The sequence below is a fragment of the Tauraco erythrolophus genome, chromosome Z (genome assembly GCF_009769465.1).
Source record: "Tauraco erythrolophus isolate bTauEry1 chromosome Z, bTauEry1.pri, whole genome shotgun sequence".
Lineage (NCBI taxonomy): Eukaryota > Metazoa > Chordata > Aves > Musophagiformes > Musophagidae > Tauraco > Tauraco erythrolophus.
Window position 1 is genome coordinate 3,020,704 of NC_141496.1, and position 23,493 is coordinate 3,044,196.

General features: G+C 40.3%; 1 protein-coding gene across 3 annotated transcripts in view; it reads left to right on the forward strand.

Annotated features, from left to right (window-relative positions):
- DYM (dymeclin) overlaps positions 1-23,493 on the forward strand; it is a 243,806-nt gene that overhangs the window by 30,584 nt on the left and 189,729 nt on the right. For all 3 annotated transcript variants that reach the window (XM_086628989.1, XM_086628990.1, XM_086628991.1), the window contains exons 6-8: positions 7,217-7,289; positions 20,691-20,816; positions 22,605-22,747. In XM_086628989.1, the coding sequence (XP_086485115.1) occupies positions 7,217-7,289; positions 20,691-20,816; positions 22,605-22,747 (342 nt within the window). The remainder of the gene's footprint in view (positions 1-7,216; positions 7,290-20,690; positions 20,817-22,604; positions 22,748-23,493) is intronic.

The window sequence follows — 23,493 nt, forward strand, 5'->3', positions numbered from 1 at the left end:
TAGTTGTAAACCATCTTCCCTTGTATCGTACACACATGTGAAAGAGAACACCTTCAAAATGTGATGAGGGCTTTTAATAACATTCTGATTGTCATCTTCTGCTAGAATTAAACGTTTGTTAACAAGCTGTTGCCATGTTGCAGGTTCTTAGAGCAAATTAGACCTCTTCTAGAGTAGGGTTGAAGGTGTTTGGTTAATTTTTTCTTTAAAGATTTACATTAAATTTGACATAGTTGTTTATTTACAAACGTAATGTGGCGTTTTTTAAAACAATTGTTCAGAAGTGATGCTGTAGACCTATTTTAGCTTTCATTTTAATACAGTTTGAAAGGTGGCAATGGTCATTTACAGAAGAACAGAATAGAATTGAGGTGAAGCTGACCACGTACTACTGTAGGAATGGTGATGTTGCAATTATTTAGTGTCTCTTTTCACTTGTGCTTCATAAACCAGCAGCGGCCAGGGAATGGAATTAATGTAGTTTTTAGAAATCTAGTCAGGGAAGATAACATGGTTAGAACTGATCCATTGAGAAGGCAACTGCTGAAATTTAATTAGTGGGCAGTAGTTTGTACAAGAGTACAGGAAAAGTCAAAGAATTTAGGCAGAATGTTCAAAAATAAGTGTATCTCCAGGAAATGGAGATGAAAGATGGCAGGGAAGATGCTCAAGTAATCTAGCTGTAGTCTTTCTGCTGTCTGGTCCTTCTTTTTGAATGTGAATTATGTGAATGCGTTCAAAATGTGTATGATGACAGCAAAAGGCAAGTCATAACACTGTCTGCCACAAATCTTTGTGTAATACCATATGAAGATGCTCTTACAGAACACATGATGGATAATTCTGGCACAGGAGCCTTGATTTCCTTTGCTTTGTTGCAATTGCAAACTCAACGGTATCTTTTCATGTTGTTTTTTGCATAAAACCAAAACGGTTCTGGCAAAACGGACTGGTATCAGAATGCTAATACAGTGCGAGTTGATTGTTAACGAACTACCAAAAGCATCTGGATATGGATTTCCCTCAACAGTCAATCCAGCAGGGATCATAGAATCATAGAATGGAGTTGGAAGGGACCTCAAAGATCATCCAGTTCCAACCCCCCTGCCATGGGCAGGGACACCCTCCACTACACCAGGTTGCCCAAAGCCTCATCCAACCTGGCCTTGAACACTGCCAGGGATGGGGCATCCACAGCGTCTCTGGGCAACCTGTTCCAGTACCTCACCACCCTCATTGCAAAGAATTTCTTTCTTATATCTGACCTAAACCTGCCCTCTTTCAGTTTAAATCCATTGCCCCTTGTCCTATCACACCCTTGTAAAAAGTCCCTCTTCAGCTTTCCTGTAGGCCCCCGTTAGGTACTGGAAAGCTGCAATAAGATCACCCTGGAGCCTTCTCTTCCCCAGGCTGAACAGCCCCAACTGTCTCAGCCTGTCTCCATAGCAGAGGTGCTCCAGCCCTCGGATCATCTTCGTGGCCCTCCTCACGGATACACGTGAGGGATACGTGTTGAGAACTCCTGATAGCTGCCTGTGCATTGAATAGTGAAAACTCTTTGTTAAAATCTGTTTAACTCCTTGGCATCTGCTGTTGCTTTGGGGAGATCAGACTTCTGATGCCAAAAGATTAAGTGCTATGTGCATCTCCTTTCTGAGGAAAGGCTGAGGGAGCTGGGGCTCTTTAGCTTGGAGGAGACTGAGGGGGGACCTCATTCATGTTTATAAATATGGAAAAGGTGACTGTCATGAGGATGGAGCCAGGCTCTTCTCACTGGCATCCAATGATAGGACAAGGGGAAATGGATATAAGCTGGAACAGAGGAGGTTCCGCTTAAACATGAGGAAGAACTTCTTCCCAGTAAGGGTAACAGAACACTGGAACAGGCTGCCCAGAGAGGTTGTGGAGTCTCCTTCTCTGGAGATGTTCCAAACCCGCCTGGACATGTTCTTGTGTGATCTGATCTAGGTGGTCCTGCTGCGGCAGGGGGATCGGACTGGATGATCGTTTGAAGTCCCGTCCCATCCCTAACATTCTGTGATTCTATGTTGAAATAGTTTAATGTATTTCAACTGAGATAAGTAATATCCAAGAATACAGTCAGCTAATGCTTTAGAAAGTAACACCTACTTATGATGAGCTGTCATTGAAGACTGCCTACAGGTTTGTACTTGGTCGAAAAAAATTGCCCACCTCTTGCTTCAGCGGTATAGTGTAGCACAGTGAAACAGATGGAAAAGCCGAGATGTTTTATTAGCTGGAAACCCCACGATCCTGATTCCTTTAAATGCTGGGAGCTTCTCGCAGCATGGTATTAAAAGTGACTTATCACTGGGATAGATCCATGTTGATCTTGATCCATGCACATGACTGTAATTCACAGCGACAGTTATTAGCGATAATTTTGTGCATATTGATGGCAAATGTTCTTAGCAGTTATCTTTGAGCAGGTCGTTGGCTGGATGTTCTTGGTTAGGAAGGTAATTGTGTGTGGTCTGCTGGGGAGAGCAGGGGATGGAGGCAGGGAACGAGCTCCTCCTCAGCTCTCCCAGCTCAGCCCGAGTCCGCTGCTGCTTTCGACGTGGGTTTCCCCTGGGAGGTGGTTCTTGCCACCTTCTGCAAGGGATTGAGGTTCCTAACGTTTGAGCTATGTTTACGTAGCTTTCGTTTTTTGCTCTTAACAAATCTCCACAGAGGATTTTTTAAATATATACAGAGTATGGTAATAAAGTGAATGCCTTCCTGTAGCTTTTATCCTTAGCTATAGCAAAAGAGAAGTGTCGTTAATGGAGTGTAATAAAATGCTGTTGTGTTAGAGCCTATTAAACTGAGCACAAAAAGATGAAATGTTTTTTGTTTGTATTTTCATAATTAAGTCAAGTGTAGCTTTTTAGAATTTTTTTTTTTATTATTCTTTGGAAACTAGACCACGCCTTGTTATAGTGAAGTTTAAACAAATTTATTACTACTTTTACTGAAGTTGTGAATACTTAACTATCTTTGGTGAGCATGCTTTTTAAAAATTTAAGTTCTTAGTTGTGCTTACTGTCTTTTCATTTCTCAGAGCTTGATATTTTCTTAATATTTTTCGTTTGCAGGTGTGATAAAACAAACCTTATACAATACATTATTATATTAATTATATAATGCAAATAAAATACGCATATAGATAAAGGCCTTAATACAGTGCCTGAATTTTGGTTTCTTATGGTCTGTTTATGTATGCCTTGTTCAATCTAAAGGGTAACCATTCTTTTCAGGACCATCTTAAAACTTCTTTGGAAATCTCTGTGTGGTGGTGTTTGTTTCCCTGTTTAAACTATGAGCATTGCTTTTTTTTCCTTCAGATAGGAGAATATATCCTAGTACCATGTTCTGGTACTCGGGGAACTCAGAGTGCCTCACTGCAGCATCAGCATACTCACTGTGTCAGGCAGAAACGTGTACTGTCTGATAGCAGTGATGTATGGAAAACATCCTTCTCTCTGGCTACTCAGCCATATGTCTTGTATTTTGATAGGTTATATGTGACATGGCCACTCTTGTTTAGTTAGCGTTTTTTGTAACTGTCTTACATGGGAGAAGTCTCCTCTCAGATTTTGCAGTTCATGTATTTTCACTCTTTTTCGATGTTCAGTTTGTGCTTTTCCCCACTGGACTGTTTTTTAAGCTCAGAAGCAAGCTGGGCAGTTGTGCTTTGTGTCATAAAATATGATTACTGAGGTTTTTCCTTTTGCAGAAAGTTTGAGTGAAAGGATGTTGTAGCCTACCATTGTAGAGATCTAGTGAACAAAGTGCACGGGATCGAGTCCCTGCTGCAGCACTATTTATTGATTTCCTTCCAGGATAATCAGATCATTGACAGAAACTTGCTCCTTTTGGCAGTTTTCAGATGGCTCTTTAGCCCAGGAGGTGCAACCCTTACCTCTTCATGCGTAATTGGAAATTTGCATATATATGGAGGATTTCACACAATTTTGATGGTAGGAAAATCTCTGTAGAGACTTAAACCATATTCTTTAAGATCCAGCTAAAATATCCTGATAGTAATAAATCCTAAACTGGACTCGGCATGTGCTGATCTGAAGCTGGAGTTAAGTCTTGCCTAACACAAATCATTCATCTCTCACTGAGGCTTCCCATAATTTCTGCGTGGTCTTTAGCTGTGCTGTGATTCAGAGGTGTAAGAGAGCATATGCTGTGTATCGTATTCTAAATCAAACCATCAGTTCATTCAGCCTCTTCCCTGACCTGTAGAAGGAAACTTTATTCGTCCTCCATAGAGAAGTTCTTACCACAAGGCTGCTGAGATCTGTGTTTGGGGTGTTACAGCAAATAAGAGGACGTGGAGGAGGGAATAAATAACAATATGTTTACTGCAGCCCCTAAATGATTTCATGAGTCTTCTGCTATCATATAAAGGAAATGAGGGATGTCAATTAGTTTGTATGCTCGTTGTTAACACTCTTAAGGGAAAGTCTGGAGCTTCTGAGAGTCCTCAGAGCTGAAGATCAAACCACAAAACCCAAAGAAGCTTTAAGTCTGCTGGTTGTATAATGAATTGAATGGATGGGGCTTTAGGTACTGTTTTGCAGGGAACAGATTGCTTCATTACTGGTATCCAGGTTTTATCATATCTGTAGAAGCAATAGGGCAGAAAAACAAGTAGCAGCTGAGGTGAGGCTGTACCTTGCTATGCCTGAATATCGTAATATTGTGCACATCCAGCTGCTACAGCAGCTCAGATCAGGTGTTGACAATATGGAAGTTAGGTTCTTGAGAAGGAAGACTGTTCTGCTGTCTGTGTTAGACCCTGTATCATGTACGAGGGTGGAGCTGGACAGGCTTTACCAGAAGTGGAGTCTCCTGGTGCGTATACTTTCTTCTGGATAAGCCATTTTGCCTCTGTAGTGTCTATAATGTCAAGTATCTGTATTGTGGGTAGCTTTGAAAAAGTTTAAAACAATTAATAAATCATTATTTACGTAAAAAAAACCCACCTCAAAACACTAAAAAGCAAGCCCATCAAACAGCCCAAAAACCCACAGTCCAAGTAATCCCTGTGTTTGGGGACTTGGATATGGCTTATGAAAAACGGTGCTTCAGCATACCCAGACTTTTTTAAAACTGTGCATGTTTGCAGTTATTTCTGCACTGTGACAGAGTTTAGAAGATGCCCTTACCATGCGTCTCTCTGCAAGTCTGCTCCAATCTTAATCTGGACAGATTTACCCTTCACTTGCTTTTTCCAAGGCTTTACACGTGTCTCTGATCCAAGTGTGCGATCTATTAATGCCAGTGAGTGTTGTGTGTATTGTCTTTATCCTGCTATTGAAAAAGGCATTGTTTATGAAAACACGTAGTGTTCCACGTTTATAGCTCTCTCTCACGTTATAGATTTGGCATGCCTCCACCTCATTGTCTTGGCAAGACAAGAATTAACAGGAATGCGTATGGCCCAATGGGGAAAAGGATACATTAATTATTGTAGCTGAATGACACTGATTACAGCAATTAAGCTTTTTTTTTAAAAAAAAGAAAAATCTTTTGAGAACAGAGCAGGAAAGACTGACATCTTCCATTCTGTGTCATTGTGTTCACCCGATATTTTCTTGCTTTATTTTGAATGTAGTGTGGGGAAAAAGCCCTCTTTCATATTCAAATAACATTATTCTCTCTTCAAATGAGTTGTGTCTATAGCACGATGGAAGAAATTATATTCTTAAAATGCACTCTCTTTTTTCATCCTTTTTCCTTTCTCTTTCCTCCCTTTCGTCGATTGTCCAGAGAAAAAATTAGGTACCTTTTGAGAACTCATAGCAGTCTTGCTCTATAAGCATGTCCTAGATTCAAAAAACTGTAGGAAACTGTCACGTTCAAGTTACTTTAGAATAAATTATCTGAGCTTCATTATTGGCAGTGGCTTTGGTCCACGGTTAAATACTAGAAGTTCTCACTTTTTACTAACAGCAGCTACATTGTGTTACTCATGGGGGATTCTATATAAAGGAAACCATGTTTCCGTGATAAAAAACTGATTTCCTTTACAATGTGCAGTTCACTAGGTGACAGTTTTTAATGTGTTTTTAATAAACTGATTGTGGAAAAAAATAATTTAGCTTTATTCTGAATATTCCCTCTGGTGTCCTTCTTAAAATTGAGTCCCGACTTTAAGAACAAACTTGGGTTAAACAGGGTAAGACTGCCATAACCTGGCTGTAATGTTGTGTTTATTGCAAGAGGTTTTTATTTGAAAATACCAAATAAACAAGCATTTCTATAATCGTTGTGCTGTAATGCCTGTCAGGTAATACAGAGGGAAAAACTATGTCTCCTCTTAGGCTGTTCAGCACTATAAACCCCTACGCTTCTTTGTGCTGTAGATTTCTCTTTATAATTTTGTTTTGAAAGCAGAAAAAATCCTGATGACCTGAGAGACCGATCTTTTTTTCTTAGTATTAAATGACAGCTTCAAATGGTTTATTAAGCTTTTTCCTCGGAAAGCCTTGCAAGTCTTTTGTTACGGTTGCTTTTAGAAATTAAAATGCACCTGGGAAATTGATGAATTCTTACTTCTCAGCGAAATGTGTAAAACCTCTTCGATGAATACACGTGTATTCATGAAAAAATAGCGTGTAGATTTAGTTGCTTAAGAGCAGCGGTGATGTGTACAGTAGGCTGTTCTCATTTCACAGATCACAGCTTAGAATGTTTTTCAGTGTATGTTAGGCAAAGGAAACTGCCTTTCTGTCTGTCTCTGCTTATTCTTCACTTGGAGTTAAAAGAAAGGGGTGAGGAAATATGCAGAGTGCAGGGAATTTCGAGAGGAGACTTGAACTGTGGACCAGTAAGAAGTCGCTAGTGATCAGCTCAACTGTTAGTAGTAACGCCATTTAATATGACTTTAGGTAAGGAGTAAAGCTTGATGTGCTTCATATTAGCATACTTCCTAGAATACCAGCATCTCATTTAATTTATCCAGTTGCTATTAGTTATTTGGTTTATATATGCAAGGCTTAGCATCACCATTTTCTCTGGTAGTAATCCCAAGTGCTTTCTATTTCAGGAAAATGCCATCATCTTAAACAGGTAGAATTTATCTTCTGGTGTTTGTTCATTAATTAAAATATTGATCATCTGGATCTATGTGTTTAAATCCATCCTTTCTTTTGGGATTTTTGAAAATCTGGAAAACCTTTGGTGTGCTTCTTTTCAGGAACAGAGTGTGAAGACCTCATAGAAGAGTTGCTGTGTTGCCTCATCCAACTCATTGTTGAAATCCCTCTCCTGTAAGTTAGCTTTTTTCTTTTCTTTCTTTTTTTTTTTTTTTAGCCTCCTGGTGTGAACTGAGCATTTTAGAGAGTACAGAACAGACTGGTGGGGTTATAATGTTTAAATACTTGTATTTGAATGCTCCATGTGGTGGTGCAGTACTGATCATGATAACCTGCTGCCAGCACCAGCCCTGGATATTCTGTTGGAGGAAGTACATGATCAGCATCTTGCACCCAGTTCAAACCATCAACAGAAGTTATACTGGTTTATTTTGTAGGAGTTTTGACGTTTGTTTCAGGTGCCTCTGTCAGCACACAGAGGGTTACTGCTAACTTCTGACTAGAAATGGTTGTGCTAATTGTACAGAGAAAGGTACATCGGAGGCATCACTTCCTCTTCTGCAGTTGTGTGGATTTTTGAACTGCATGTTCATTAAATAAGTCATATGACTTATTTAATACTAATTTCTGAAATACTCATGAATTGATGTCTGAAATGACTTTAAGTGAAATGTTTCTGTAGACACCCAGATTGGTTTACATGGCTTTTTTCATGCATCTGCTGTATTTGAGATACATTGATTCTACATCCTGCTGGGATATGTAATGTGCTTCAGTATTGTGGCAGGGAGGTTGGAACTGGGTGATCTTGAAGGTCCCTTCCGACCCAAACCATTCTATGATTCTATGAAGGAGAACCTAATTTGTTGTTTGGAAATAAAAATTTTTTCCACTCCTGTCCTGATAAATTTTAACTTTTTTTAATTTCCAAGATAAACTTTACCAAAGATAGTTTTTAACAGCATCTTTTGTGTTAAATTGTGTTGTAATCTGTGCCTAAAAGGTAGTGTCCCAGTTAAAGCATCACAGTTTTGAAAGAGTTTCAGATTATCTATTATAGTGCAGTATATAGCTCTGCTGATGATTTAGTTTTTGTACTTTGGGTTGTTCCTTTGGTTGGAAAACTGACAAAGATGCAATAGTTTTTGAAACATTGCTCTCATTAAATACAACTCTGTCAACATTACTGTGGGTTTTGTGTAGGTAGTGTGTAATGAATTAGTGATATGATTTACAGTGACATTCTGCAAAGCTTGTCAGGACTTCCTGGAACAGATGCACTTTTTGTTTGGAGCAGATTAGAGGAAGTACAAAGGGATGAAAGGACTGCGATATATAGGCAAGTTCATAAATCCTGCAGGGTTTTATTTTTCTTTCTTGGAAGTCCTAGTGTGTGTGCGGAGTCCAGTAGCGTTTATTCTGCCTTTCTGGCAGAAAACGTTTTACAGGCGTGATTGGTCTTAACCCTTTTCAACAACTGAACCTGTCAGCATCTCTATTTCTGTCTGAATGTGGTTGTTGGGAACGGAAGTAGCTGCTTAAAGCACTTACTTTGCTGTATAATATAATTATAATAATGGCGTATTAAAAAAGAAGAAGTTGTAAAAACCTGTCTATAATCTTTAATGTTCAGCTGTATTGAAAACGTACTTAGGTTTCATAAGAGAGAGATGTGGAATGTTTTTGGGGTTTTTGGTCAAGTAAGATTTCTCAGCTAAATTTTTCATGAAATAACATGCTATTGAATTATTAGTCATATAGTAACACTTGCAAAATTGTATATTATTGTCTTCTTTAGCAGCATAATATGTTTAACAATGTGGTAATGCCTTAAGTAATGATTTTATTCCCATGTCATCGAAAGGGAAGTAGGGTAGGGGAAAGGAGATACAGAAAAATTTGCTTTCTTTACTACACAATCCCACTGTGTTCTTCATAAAGGTGTTATAAGGCTAAGATGTTTTTGCTTAATGTAGTATTATTTTTTTTGAGGGGAGTGATAAGGATTGTTTTAGTAGTGGGTTTGTATCAAGGGAGTAGTTAATTTCTGCCTTTAGCTGGAATAAATCAAGAATATTACAAGCCTAGTATATGAATTTTGGGAAGGAGTAGATTGAGTGGAATACAAGGAATATTCAAACTTGTAATGATTTCTGCAACAGGATTTAGGATCACTTGCTAGAGGAGCGGCAGCGCTGTTAACAGACTGTCTGTAAAGCTGCTATTAAAGATGAATTTTTGTTGTGACAGACCATTAAAATCTCTGTGCTGAGCCTGTCTTTGAAGCGTCATTCAGAAGGGCAAACTTTTTGTTGGGATCATTCAATAGCCTTAACAGAGGATTGTCACAATTTGTGTGTCCCTTGGGTTCTGTGGATGCTGTTTCACGAAGGAGTAGATACAGCTGGCAGCGGCTGTCTAAATATATTGCTTCTCTACACCCCAGTTTAAGCTGCTTTTTTTTCTCCTTCACTGAAATACTAAGATTATTTCTTAGTATTTCACTATATTCTTACTTTCCTATGAGGACAGGCTGAAAGAGTTGGGGCTGTTCAGCCTGGAGAAGAGGAGGCTCCGGGGACACCTTATAGCGGTCTTCCAGTACCTCAAGGGGGCCTACAAGAAAGATGGGGAGAGGCTGTTCAGGAGGGCCTGTTGTGATAGGACAAGGGGTAATGGTTTTAAAATAGAGGGAGGTAGATTCAGGTTGGATATTAGGAAAAAATTTTTTACCATGAGGGTTGTAGAACACTGGAACAGGTTGCCCAGAGAGGTGGTGGATGCTCCATCCCTGGAGACGTTCAAGGCCAGGTTGGACGAGGCCCTGAGCAACCTGATCTAGTTGGAGATATCCGTGTTCCTTGCAGGGGGGTTGGACTAGATGGCCTTTGAAGGTCCCTTCCAGCCCTAATGATTCTATGATTCTATTTTTAAGTCTTGGAAGACCATCTCTGTGTGCAAAATGCAGGAGCAGAGTTACCTGTGCAGCAGTTCTGCACTCTTTGCTTTTGAGGTTGTCCTAAATGTCACGTCAGGTGCTTTTTAGTGAAAGCAAGACACTTCAGAGGTACTACATTTTTTTTTCCCCTCTCAGATGTGCTGTTGTAGTGTGTTTTTTTGCAAATGAGTTTCTGAAGAGTGGACAGCATTGCTGAATGATGCTGTGTAGATTCTTTTATGAGGTAGTGGGATCATAGAATCATAAATTGGTTTGGGTTGGAAGGGACCTCAAAGACCATCCAGTTCCAACCCCCCTGCCATGGGCAGGGACACCCTCCACTACACCAGGTTGCCCAAAGCCTCACCCAACCTGGCCTTGAACACTTCCAGGGATGGGGCAGCCACAGCTCCTCTGGGCAACCTGGTCCAGTGTTTCACCGCTCTGAGTGAAGAATTTCTTCCTTCTGTCCAATCTAAATCTCCCCTCTTTCAGTTTAAAGCCATTGCCCCGTGTCCTGTCACTACATGCCCTTGTCAAAAGCCCCTCTCCAGCTTTCCTGTAGCCCTTTAAGTACTGGAAGGCTGCAATAAGATCACCCCAGAGTCTTCTCTTCTCCAGGCTGAACAGCCCCACCTCTCTCAGCCTGTCTCCATAGCAGAGGTGCTCCAGCCCTCGGATCATCTTCATGTTCCTTCTCTGGACCTCTTCCAACAGATCTGTTGGGGCCTCAGAGCTGAACACAGATGTTACTGTTCCTCACAGTTGAGTATCATGGTGTGAAGATGTACATGTAAGACGACAGGTACTGTTGGGAGGAGAACTTAGCATAGCTGTGTGTGGTGTTTTGCAGGCAGATCCATAATCTTGACCCATGTTCCAGACTGACCACAGGCAAGCTAAGAGTTTGGAGTTGGCAGCGGCACTGAGTTCCTCAAGGCTTGAGTTGTTCCTGAGCATGGTCAGAGCTTGCTGACCTCTGAGCTTGCTCTACTAAAAGCCATGGCAGAATGAGCTCCTGTCTGCCTACGAAATAACATAGAAACATACTTGGAAAATGAAAGTGTGGGCAGTCTAGCTCAGAATTGTTAAGGAAAGTGTGAGATGGGGAAGATGACAAATGGTAAATCTGTAACATGCATCTCCATTTCTCTTACTGTGGAATATAACTGAAGAACCAAAATATGTTGATTTTTTTGTTGGGAAAGGCTGCAGAGACGTACAGCAAAGCACATCTAGGAGTGTCTCAGAGTTGTCTACGTTGAGTTTAAAAATCTATTTCTCAAAGTTAGTTTGTGTTGGGAAACGTAAGTGTGCTTTAAGGCAGTTACGGCCAGCGTAGTTAAAACAGGTGCTAGTAGGAACCATGGGACTCTGGAGCATTATGGCTCTGTATCTGAGAGTTACCAAAATGATCCTGAATTACTGTTTTGAAAAACAGGCTCTACTGCATTGCACAAAAGGCCAAGGAAAAAGGTTTCACGTATTAACATTTAATTTTAAGAAGTTTCATAGAAAGTACAGCATTATTGCTTTTCAAGAATTAGACTTACACAGTCCCTTTTAATGCTTGTGTTATGGTATGTTGATGTTTGATTTGTGGCTCCCTTGGGTGTGTTATGGATACTCTACTTTTTCTTTGGTTTTGTTAGTGTTAGCACTCAAGAGTGTACATTAATGATTAAAAGTACATAGTCAGCAAGAAGATGAAACTTCAGTATTTAATTGTGTAACTTTTATGTAGGAACTATTGCTAACACTTTGCTGCGAGATAGAGCTCCCAAAGCTTTAAATTATAAAGGTTTCTTTCAGCAGCTTGTTAAGAGCTGGTGTACATAACTGAACATCTGGTTGTTATCAGTACATTTTCACTTCATCAAAACCTGTAAATGCATATGGAGGAAAAATGAGATATTGTGATCTAGTTACACCACTGTAAAGCTGCACCCTGTGGTGCCAGGAGGAGGGAGTTGATATTTCTGTTACATTCCATTATTTTCCGTAGTTACAGGTTGCAATTGTTTTAGGTTGCAGTCCTATTTACTTTCAAATTTAAATGTTAACTGTGTTTTGACTCATTTAAAGATGCTCTATGTATTCTGGCATCTTAAATGTTGAATGTAGGCAGAGGAGGGCAATATAATTGATTATAAAGCTCTATGGAATCATTGCAGCGTAGGAATGATGCCACGTACAGATAATTAGGTTTGTTTTTTTTTCTGATTTTGAGTGGCAAAGAGGTTAAGAATTGTTTTCTCTCCTATTTCGGGAGTGTCATGTATTATTTTTTCTGTTACTTTCAAAACAATAGGTCAGAATAGTGCTTTTTTGAAAAGGACTATTCAAGGAAATTTATCAAGATTGTAGTAGCTCCAGTATTTGGAAAGATATTTGACTTTAGCATTTCTGGCAACTTTTGCCTGATCATTAAAGGGAAACTTCCATCTGTTGAAACTTAGGTTGAAGCTAGGAAAAATGTCCAAACTAAAGAGATTTGTATTGCTTTACTTTGAAGATTTTCAAAGTTTAAGACTATTGTGCTCTGCGTAGGAGAGATTTGGTGGGTATAAAGGGAGTTTTGTTTGCTGCTGCACCTTGTGGTGGTGAAGCAAATAAAAAGATGTACTTGTTTGGAAGATTTTCTTCGTCACACTTATATCCTTCTCTTTTTTCTGATGGCAGATATGTGACATCTTGAGTGTCTAAAGGTCCTAAGCAGAAAAATCTTTATCTGTGTCACATATTCTTCTTTCTGTTCGAATTCTATTCTAATTTAATTTTTATTTTAGACTTAGATCAGTGTTTCTGTATGACTTCTCTTTTCCCTAGGCAAGCTTTAACTTATGTTCAACTTGTTCAACAAACTTTCTCATCCCAGGCCATAGTTATCTGGACTGTTTATCACACATGGTGCTATATATTCAAGCTCCTAATAGTCTATTTTCTGTTACAGTTTTCACAAAAGATGTGGAGACAGTCTTGAAAACCACCCTCTTGCTCGTATTTAGGTTTGGTCTCAGGTCTGGGGAGCAAAGACAGCTAGGCACTGAAGTCAAGCCTATCTCTTTTTGGCACCTTAAGAGTTTGCAGGCTGTTTCAAATCGGTGACAGCAACCAGGCTGACAGGCATAAGCCTTCTTCTCTATTGCTTAGACAACTGTGAGACCTGAAGAGATTATTGCTGTCACTACATCAAGATGGTCTGCCTCAAAACCAGTGACTCACACTTGAGAAGTGGTGTTATGGAGAGACCATGGAGCAGGCTGCACGGCTGGAACACAGGACGTGATTCCTGTGATCTGTCTCTGTCCAGGTCTCTGCTATGGTCTACAGTAGCTTTTTGAGCACATGGGCCATCTTCTGTGTGGCTTCCTTTTCCCTGTGTATTGAAAGCTACACAAGCCCAGTCATTCAAGCTGTCATTTTCTTGTATATTTGGACAGCTCTTTGTGTTCTGTTCTGCAATGGATGAGGTCTTTCACTTAGATTTAGTGGGTATTACAAGACTTGTTGATATGCAAGGTAATTACAGAAAAATATAGATGCTTTGTGCGACACAAGTCCTAAATTGTTTGTAATACTTCTGGTCTGTAGAGGGAAGAACTGAATGCCAAGGTCTTGAATCCAACTATTGTTGGATATTGGGCGGAGAGAAATTTAGTGAAATACAACAAGGGCAAGTGTAGAGTCTTGCATCTGGGTGAGAACGACCCCATGTACCAGTACAAGTTGGGGACTGAACTGTTGGGGAGCAGCACAGGGGAAGATCTGGGGGGGTCTTGGTGGACAGCAGGATGACCATGAGCCAGCAATGTGCCCTTGTGGCCAAGAAGGCCAATGGCATCCTGGGGTGTATTAGAAGGAGTGTGGGTAGTAGGTCGAGAGGGGTTCTCCTCCCCCTCTACTCTACCCTGGTGAGGCCACATCTGGAATATTGTGTCCAGTTCTGGGCCCCTCAGTTCAAGAAGGACAAGGAACTGCAGGAAAGGGTCCAGCGCAGGGCCACAAAGATGATGAAGGGAGTGGAGCATCTCCCTTCTGAGGAAAGGCTGAGGGAGCTGGGTCTCTTTAGCTTGGAGAAGAGGAGGCTGAGGGGGGACCTCATTAATGTTTATAAATATGGAAAGGGTGACTGCCATGAGGATGGAGCCAGGCTCTTCTCAGTGGCATCCAATGCTAGGACAAGGGGAAATAGATATAAGCTGGAACACAGGAGGTTCTGCTTAAACATGAGGAAGAACTTCTTCCCAGTAAGGGTAACAGAACACTGGAACAGGCTGCCCAGAGAGGTTGTGGAGTCTCCTTCTCTGGAGATGTTCCAAACCCGCCTGGACGCGTTCTTGTGTGATCTGATGTAGGTGGTCCTGCTGTGGCAGGGGGATTGGACTAGATGATCCTTTGAGGTCCCTTCCAATCCCTGGCATTCTGGGATTCTGTGATTGTTGTAATCCTTTAGATGCTGCTTTAGAGTATTTTCATCTTTGGTTATCTTCTCACCTACTTATTCTGTCTCCTAGTCAAGAATACCCGATGCGGGGGAAACGCAGTAGGAAACCTCAGAGATGTTCTCTGCTTCCAGTTGGTGTTTCTTGAGTGCCCCTTTGGGACATCTCCCAAATGTTTGGAGTCAGCTATGATGACCATAATGCATTATTGGCTGCTATGGTGCGTATGTGCCATCAGTGGGTGTAAAATTAGGAGCGATTCCAAGAGGAAAGATTATGTTCTCTTTGAGTTGTTGTACTTGTATCCTGAGACCGATAACCAGATATTCTACTTGCTTTTCAGTTTTCAAAACTGATCTTATTCTCTGTGGTGACTCCTCTTTCACCTTTCTGGTGGGCCCTCAGGAAGCAGGGAAATGAAACCTGGTTCCTGTACGATTTGAGAGTTTTTGTATGAATCAGCCCTTTTGGCAATTCTCCTAAATTAGAAAATGAGTTACCTTTTAACCTTTTAATACTTGGAGTAGACAGCTCTGGCTGGGTGAAAGTTCAGGAAAATATTTAAACTGGGAGGGGGTTTGGTCTAGTGGTGTGAGTAGAAATTCAGAGGTTTGTTTCTGACTGCTCAGCCTGTTTGCTCTGTAGGTGTGAAATAATTTGTGAGCTCTCGGGCTCTGTTTGCTAAGGTATAGAAATAGCTGCATTTCACTGAGTAATTAAAGCGTTTACAACAGTGTGTGCCTTCGGAGTGGTAGCTGGAGTTCCTAGCTGAGATTTTCCTATGTATTGCCTCTATGCTTCATCTTGGTTCCCTTTTCATAGACCTCTCTCTCGGAGGCAGGGAACAAAGCTGAATGCTGTGGTGAGCACAGAAGGCAGTTGTGAGCGGTGCTTGGTGTTGGAGAGAAGCCAGCAGCAGCAGCAGGGTGGTGACACATAGGTAGATTGTTGAAGGTTTCGGTAGATGACACTCATAGGAGGTCATCTACATGGTTTTGAATGGAAAAAGCAGATGCCAAGACACTGGGGAGCTGAGATTTTAACAGGACCACAGCTTTTGTTCAGTGAGGGGCAATTGCATCATCTGGAAAAAGTAGTTATGCTAATACCTCTCCTCTTACCAATTTAGATACATGAGCTCCTGTGGCATCAGACTCCTGCAAAATGCTCCAGTTGCTTTCACTTGAGTCTACAAGTATAGACGAGAGTATTTTGATTTTTGTGTTTTTCCTACAGTCTACAATTGACAGGTGACCTTGCTATTATGATCTGCACGTTTTGCTCCGCTTCAGGTTCTAGCATTTTCTTTGTAGCTCAGAAGAAATCTACTTTGAAACCTAGTGGTGTGGCATCTGTTTGCTCTGCGGTACCGTTTCATGTGAGCACTTGTCTCTGGGTGCAACCAATTAATGTCAAGTGTTCAAGTTGAAGAGTTATTGCTCAGGCAGGTTGCCTTTACCAGCTACTTCTGTGTGCTCTTTTCCTGTTTCTACCTCAAAGAAAATCTTTTATTTTTGTTGAAGGTTACTGTTTTGACCATATACCTGTTTTTCAGGCGTTTGGAACTTTTCGAAGTGCAGTATCAGCATTGTGATATACTTGAAATAAGTGTCTGTAAAAGAGCAAGGTGCAACCTTGGTCCAGTTCAAGCAGAAAAACCTGCGAGGGTGTGATACGGAGATAGATGGTCTGGTGGGGTTCTCCAGCCCCAAATGCCTGAAGGTTGATAGCTCTGATGGAATTTACAAGCCCACCATCGCAATTAATAAATAAAATAAATCAATAAAAACGTACATTCTTGACAGAAGACCAGAAGATAAGTGGTTTCCTTTCAAGTTTATATCCCGGGAGAATTAGTTACTTATTAATTTCTTCTAAATTAGGCTTCTTTGCAGTCTAAATGCAGCACTGCTCTAAAGCAGTGCTCCCAGGGCCTTAGGTCTCTCAGGGGAGCCCAGGATCCATGCTATCTACTTGACAAAAGGGATTAAGATGGAAAGCGTAGCTTGCTTACTAGAATTTTTGTCGTTTGATTTTCATGAGTTGTTGTCTACAGATTAATACAATGCAAATTGGTTTTAATTTCAAGGCATTCATTAAAGTTGAAATTATCTGGTATCATTGTTGTTGGAAGGAATCCATTGATGTGTCAGCTGTTTCCTCATTGAAATGTAGATACTGAAACGTGCTAAATACACTCATTTATGTTATGCTAACATCTAGGAATCATGCACTTTGGGGCTCAAGTCGTCATTTTCTGAAGAATTAATAATTTAAGATAATCACAAATACATATAGTGTCTTTTGCTTTAGTGACTAAATGTGTATATGGAAGGCTTTGTTGCCAGAAGTCAGTTTTAACTTGGGTGTCACGTGCAAGAACCTGGACTTACTCCATCTGGTTAAAGAAACAGGCACTTCCTTTTGTCACTGGGTAAGAAATGTTGTGTCACTGTGTAAGAAACTAAGGAGGATGGCTACTTGTAATAAGGAATCATAGAATCACAGAACAGTTTGTGTTGGAAGGGACCTCAAAGATCATCCAGTTCCAACCACCCTGCCATAGGCAGGGACACCCTCCACTACACCAGGTTGCCCAAAGCCTCATCCAACCTGGCCTTGAACACTGCCAGGGATGGGGCAGCCACAGCTCCTCTGGGCAACCTGTGCCAGTACCCAAATGCAGGAGAGGAATGATTGCCATGATTTCTAGAGCTCAGTCTGTGCCAGATTGTTCCCTCATGAAAGAAGCACGTCTTAAGAGGAGCCAAAGAAGAATATCTGTTAGCTTGTCTACCGTATGTGGGAATGTATCCTCCACTAGGAAGGAGAGAGAGAAAAAGAGGAAAAAGTTAAATGAGAGTAACTATTGAAATGTCCAAATGAGAAAATCCAGAGGGAGGGGGGAAAAAAAGATGACCTATGTAAGCTTCAGTACATTGCCCTGTGAAGCCCATCTACTTGTGACATGAGCTTTGTCTGAGTTCTGTGGATTTTTGTCTGGTTTAGAAGCTGCTTGGGAAGGAAAGATGAAACAAACACAGAAACTCAAAGCACCATGCAGTTATTGTTTTCTGAAATAAATAGCTAAGTAATTTTGACATATAATTGATACATGTGTTCATTATTTCTAGTTTCCTCCTTATCTGCAAGCAAACAGTTTTCAGAGGAAGTTGGAGATCAGCATAAATTCCATGTAAAGTCATTCTGTATGACTGATAGCCTTGAATAAAAAAAAAAAAAAATTCAAAACTGAACCCCCTCTATTCTATAGTCTCTCAATATAAATAAACAGTATTTTCTTTGAAGTTAAAAGAGGTTCCTTGTAGTTCTTGTGACCCTTTAGAAATGCTTGAGTTCCAGAAAACTGTATATTTGACCCTTAATGGAAAAGTAATTTTGCTCTCAAGCTTTATCCTTGTGATGATAAATTAAGGGTGACTATAGCTGAGGGGTTACCCCCAATATCAGGACTCTGGTTGTGTTTATGTCAGAGCGGATTTAATCTGAACAGATTCTGCAGGTTGAGTGAAATGTTTCTGCAGTTAAATGTGCCCTTGCTGGGTTTTGTTTAGGAAGAAAATGAAAATAACTCACTAATTGGAACTGTATGAACTTCAATTTCTTTCTGTTTTTTTTCTTTCAGAGTTATATAAGGGTACTGAAAGCAGGTTTTTTTTTTTTCTTAAAAAAAAAAGTATCTAGTACATTACAGTAACCTCTCTGTTTATTTCTTTACCTTAAATCTTATAAAAATAGAAAAGAATTTTGTAATGTCTCCTCAAATTTGCTATTCTACTTGTGTGGTTTGTTAGAAAAATAAATAAATGAATGACTGAAATGGAGAAACAGGACACTAGACTCTAAATTGTTTCCTCTCAGCAAAAGTGACCCAGTGGATGTTGCATTGTGTCATGAAGTTAGCTTTTTCATTCATCAACTTAAGAGTTGGAGACATTATTCTTGTATTCTCAGCTTTGGTAATGATAAGCTTCTGAATTTTTATTTTTTTTTGCTATAGCTAAAAAGTATTTTTTTCGAGCTGTTGTTTTTATTTCGATAGAAAAACATTTCTTTTTTTTTTCTTTTTGCTGGCAGCTAAACTTCTATTAATTAGTGCATACAGGTCTTCCCTGCTTTGCTTGGGGTGTATGTGGGTAGTGGATTGCAAAGCATCCCGGTTTTGGAGAGGGAGCTCAGCCTTGCTTCTGGCTGACGTGAATTTGCAGCGGAACCAGATCACAGTGTAACCTCTGGCCTAATCTGGTTATCAGCATTTACACTGGCTAACTTCCTCAGAAGTAGGCAGAAAGTCAGGTAACTCACAAAAGCTAAAAGTAATTAAAATGTACTCGAAGATTTTAAGGAAGAATGTTATTTAAGCTGTACCTCTCTTCCTGACAGATGACTTAAAACGTTACGGATTCGAGTATTTAAATCATGGGAGAGATTTAAGAGATTTGAGAGGGGAAAAAAAAAAAGTAAGTTTGCATAGCCTTCACTTTCAAAACCATTTTTGTCTCGGAGGTAGTGCAGTTGTGAGGACTGCGGTCCAGGAAAACGTGATTCCAGTTTGCTCTTGACTTTGAGCACGTAACTAGCACCCCCTTTGCTCAGAAGCTCTGGCCTAGAGCTACTGCAGAAGAGCTTGACTTAAGCTGTGCAGGAAATTCTTCTTCCTTGTCTTACAGTAATGCGTGTTATTTAGAATATTTCTACTACCACATTTGAGAATGTTAGAGTATTTGAGTGTGCTAGAAATCAGACTGATTTCTTCCAAACTAAATCCTATTCATTTTGGTAAGGATCATACCAGTTCTGATCCTGAGACTAATGAAGTTTTACTCCAGCCAGTCTTTTCTGTGATCAGTTTATTTTGTTTCGAGAGAGATTGCACTGTAGTTTTTGTCATTGAAAGAGCACTTAGTTTTATGTTTATACTTGTTTTAAGAATGTAGTTTTTGGAAAGTGTTGTGGTAAAAACTTAGCATCACTGCTTAAACATGTATTGATGGTGATTTTTTTTTTTTTTTTAGTTGTAAATAGAGATACTATAAAGTCTTTGAATTTGAGAAGTATGAATAGATTTTGAATTTCCAGTAGGTCCCAGGTCAGAAAACCTTAATAACTGATGCTGGAAACCTGTTGTAGCTGAATAATATTGGATTGTGAAGCATATTGTAGAAATCAAATAGTAACAGTGGGAAAAACATTAAAAGTACTCAACAATCTCTCTAATGGATTACAGGACAGTACTGTTTCGCCAAATAAAGTATCTCCTTACTTTTGGAGGAGGTAAGAATGGTCTACGGTTGAAAGGAAGAATGATACTGGGTCATGTTCAAGTTATTTCATGAAGCTTTAAAAAGTTTCGTGTAGTCTGCAGTTTATTACCAGTTAAGGAGGCAAATGGCATTTTTCTCCCCCTTTTTAAGAATAAGATCTGTAACAAAGTCATTACACGCAGAGCTGGGAACAGAAAGCACAAAATATCCCAAATAGTGGATCGCTCTCTCATCTGTTTTGCTGCACAGCCTTCCCTAATTAACCTTGACTTAATAAGCTTCGCTAAACTATCTGGTGTCAGTATTTGATCATTACAGCATGTTCTTCGGGATTGGCTGTAGTGTCTTGAAATTTTAGACTTCATTTTTACCTCAAAAATGCCGTTAAAAACTGAAAAACTGCATGTAGTATCTCGATATCCTGAGCATTTCTTAGGCTTAAACTAGCATTTGTGTATTATATTCCTTTCTTAGGGATCCGCTTTTCCTGGCAGATGGAGCTGTGTTTGGCTAGCTGGACATTTCCCTGATTAGCATGATTGTTTTGTGACAGTTTTATTTAACAGGACAAAGGACATGCTTTTGAGATGTATCTGTTATTTTTATAGTGAAATATAGTCTGAAAATTGCAGCTGGGATGTTCTGCGCAATACCTCAATGTTTTTTATGTTGTCTTTTGGAGTATCAAAAAAAAAAATTGCTGAAGTCTAAGAAAAACAACCCATTGTTAGTACAAAGTGATTCTATGATTCTGTTTGGGTTTTTTTTTAGTTTATTTACATGTTCCTAATTGAAACTTGCTGTACTAATCAGCATATTACCACAGGTGAAGCTGCCAGGTGTTCTTGGAAGTTAGTTTGTAAACAAACCCAGTAGATTAATCTTTATTTTTCCTTTTTTCCTTCAGAGATATTACATACAGCATTTCCTTGGAAGCTGTGACAACCCTCATCGTCTTCCTGTCCTGCCAATTATTTCACAAAGAGATTCGACGGGAGAGCATCATTCACAAATACCTGATGCATGGGCGATGGTATGTCATGTTCTGAGGTGGTACCTAATAGCAAAGTAAATGCTTCTGATTGCTTGTTTAGGCTGTTTGTACTTGAAAATAAAAGACAGCAAAATGTGTTTTGGCAGAAAACTTTTTCTTCTCCGAAAAACCCCAAAACACAAAGCAAATATCTGGTTGGAAGGTTTCAGGTTTAAATCTCACAGCCTTGACTTCAGTAAAACTATTTTGGAAGGCTTTTTCATTTTTTGAGGGTGATTTACTTAAAACAGCTTCTACTTTTCAGGATGTTTTTGATTCAGCTGTGGGTCTTTTCCTGTAACATTACAGTCTAGAGAACCCGCGTGCCTCGGAAGTACTAATGAGCCTTCTTGCGATAACGAACAGATAGCAGCCCCTCAAAAGTTTGAAAATACAAAACAATTGCCATTGCTGTGCTGAGTTTTAAGCTGCAGAGGTGGAAATACTCAGCAGGCGGTAAACTCGGTTGTGTGAGTAACACCACTTCTTCTGGCGAGTGGGTTGTTTTGTTTAAATCTTTGTCATGGTGGCTTGTGCATGTTTTAGCTGGTCTACCGTTCATCCTCTTTTAAGTTCCATCTAGCTACATTTTTGGTAAATGTGTCTGTTGTCTGGTTTTCTAAAATTTCTGCTAAATGTAAGAGAGAGGTGCTGCGCTGGGGTGGCACGCAGGGAGAGGAGGGAGGCTCAGCTTGGCTGCGGGCAGAGGGAGCACAGGGCAGACCAGACTTAATCAGCAGCAGGGCAGAGGCAGAGCCTCAGTATGTGTGGGGTTGGGTGGTACTTAAATCTCTGGACTGAAGGAATTGAGGGTTTGGAGCAAAACGGGGAAACGTTTTGGAGAAGGGGTGGTATATGATCTAAGAGGTCGCTCGGAGTAGCGAGTAGCTCAGAGTAGCAAGTAGCTACCTGGGATTAGCAGGTAGCTGACGTCTGGAGAGAAGGGTGGGAATTTGGTGGCATGTGAAGAGTTGGGGAGTTAAAGGGGCTTGGAGCTCATCATAACACAGCCCCTGTCTGTTCACCTCTAAATCCTGGGGGAACGGGAACCAACTGTTTGCTTCTGTGGGAATCCTCCTCTGTTTTGGAAATACTACAACCTTTTGTTTAAATCTAACAAATTTTGCTTCCATTTGTCAGAATCAGTGCTGTGGGGTCAGATGGTTCACTGATCTTTGCAGATTGGCCGTGGCTGCACACACAAAGATATTGGGATGGGGGCTGGAGAAATACTGTTGTTACCTGTTCTATGTAACCAAAGCATGGTGCAAAAACTACACAAATGTCATGTTTCTTTTCCTTGCATAAATATTTTTCCAGTTGTGTCTTGAGGTAAAGGAATATGCTGATTCCACAAATAGAATGATTAATTTAAAAGCAGTATTGAACCAAGAAGACGAAGTAGTTTCCATGATGGTGCTGTTGAAAGTGCTCCTGCAGAGCCCTGCCGAAGTTAGTGCAGCTTTGCATGGGCAAGACCTTGGCATTCATAGAATCATAGAATGGTTTGGGTTGGAAGGGACCTCAAAGATCATCTAGTTCCCAACCCCCTGCCTTGGGCAGGGACACCCTCCACTACACCAGGTTGCTCAAAGCCTCATCCAACCTGGCCTTCTTTCCCTTCTTTCCCTTTCTTTGGCCTTCTTTCCCTTTCCAGTCTTCTTGAGAGCGGGAGAGTTACTGTCCGTGTTTAATGCCAAACACCAGCCTTTGCACCCTGCCTGGGCTTTATTGTGCCAATTCTTGCACATTGTGAGTCAACTAAAGCTGTTTTCTTTTTCTTTTCAGTCTCCCGTATACCAGCAGGCTTGTGAAAACTTTACTATATAATTTCATTCGACAAGAAAGAAGCCCTCCGCCAGGGACCCATATCTTTCAGCAGCAAACGGATGGAGGAGGACTACTTTATGGAATTGCAGCTGGGGTGGCAAGTGAGTCGTTTTTTCTATAAACTGTATTTCAAACCTTATGAAGTATTGCCTTCTGTGCGACCTCTCTCACAAAAACACATATAGCCTGTTTCTTTTTCGGCAGTGATACCAGCGTGCATGCTCAGTATAAAAAAGCTGTTCACAGTCCTGCTTTGACTGCAGTCATATAGGGTCCCTCTCCAGATGTGTTAGAATCCGAAGCAATTCTATCTGCAGGCACTGCAGAGATACCTCCGGAACAGCACATGGTAGAAGTAGCACTTAGTCCCTGTTTTTCTTCTATGGAGACAGTTAAAAAACCCAAACAAACAAGTAGTGCCCCATTTGATAAAGTACATGCTTCGAGTTACTTAAAAGATACTTTTTTGTGCATATTTTATTCTTTATAATTACTTGGTGGATATGGTGACCTGCTCTGTGTCTCTGCTTGAGCAGAAGGTTGGACTAGGTGGTCTCAAGGATTCTGTGATGTAAGGGAGTGACCTAGATGGGAATTTTTGTTCCATATTGTAGTGTATGCCTTTCCCAGTAGGTTGCCTGATGTTTTTTTTTTTTTTAATAGCATAACTAGATTCTGACCTTCCGTGAGTGGACTGCTTGCTATAGAGAGAGATTGCCTGAAGAATATGACAGACTTGATGCCGTTTTTCGTTAAGAAAAAGGGTTCTTGTGTTAGTTGTATTATATACTGTGTTTTGGTTGGTGATTGCTCTCTTCCCTGCACTAGATGTGTTTTACTGATGTGT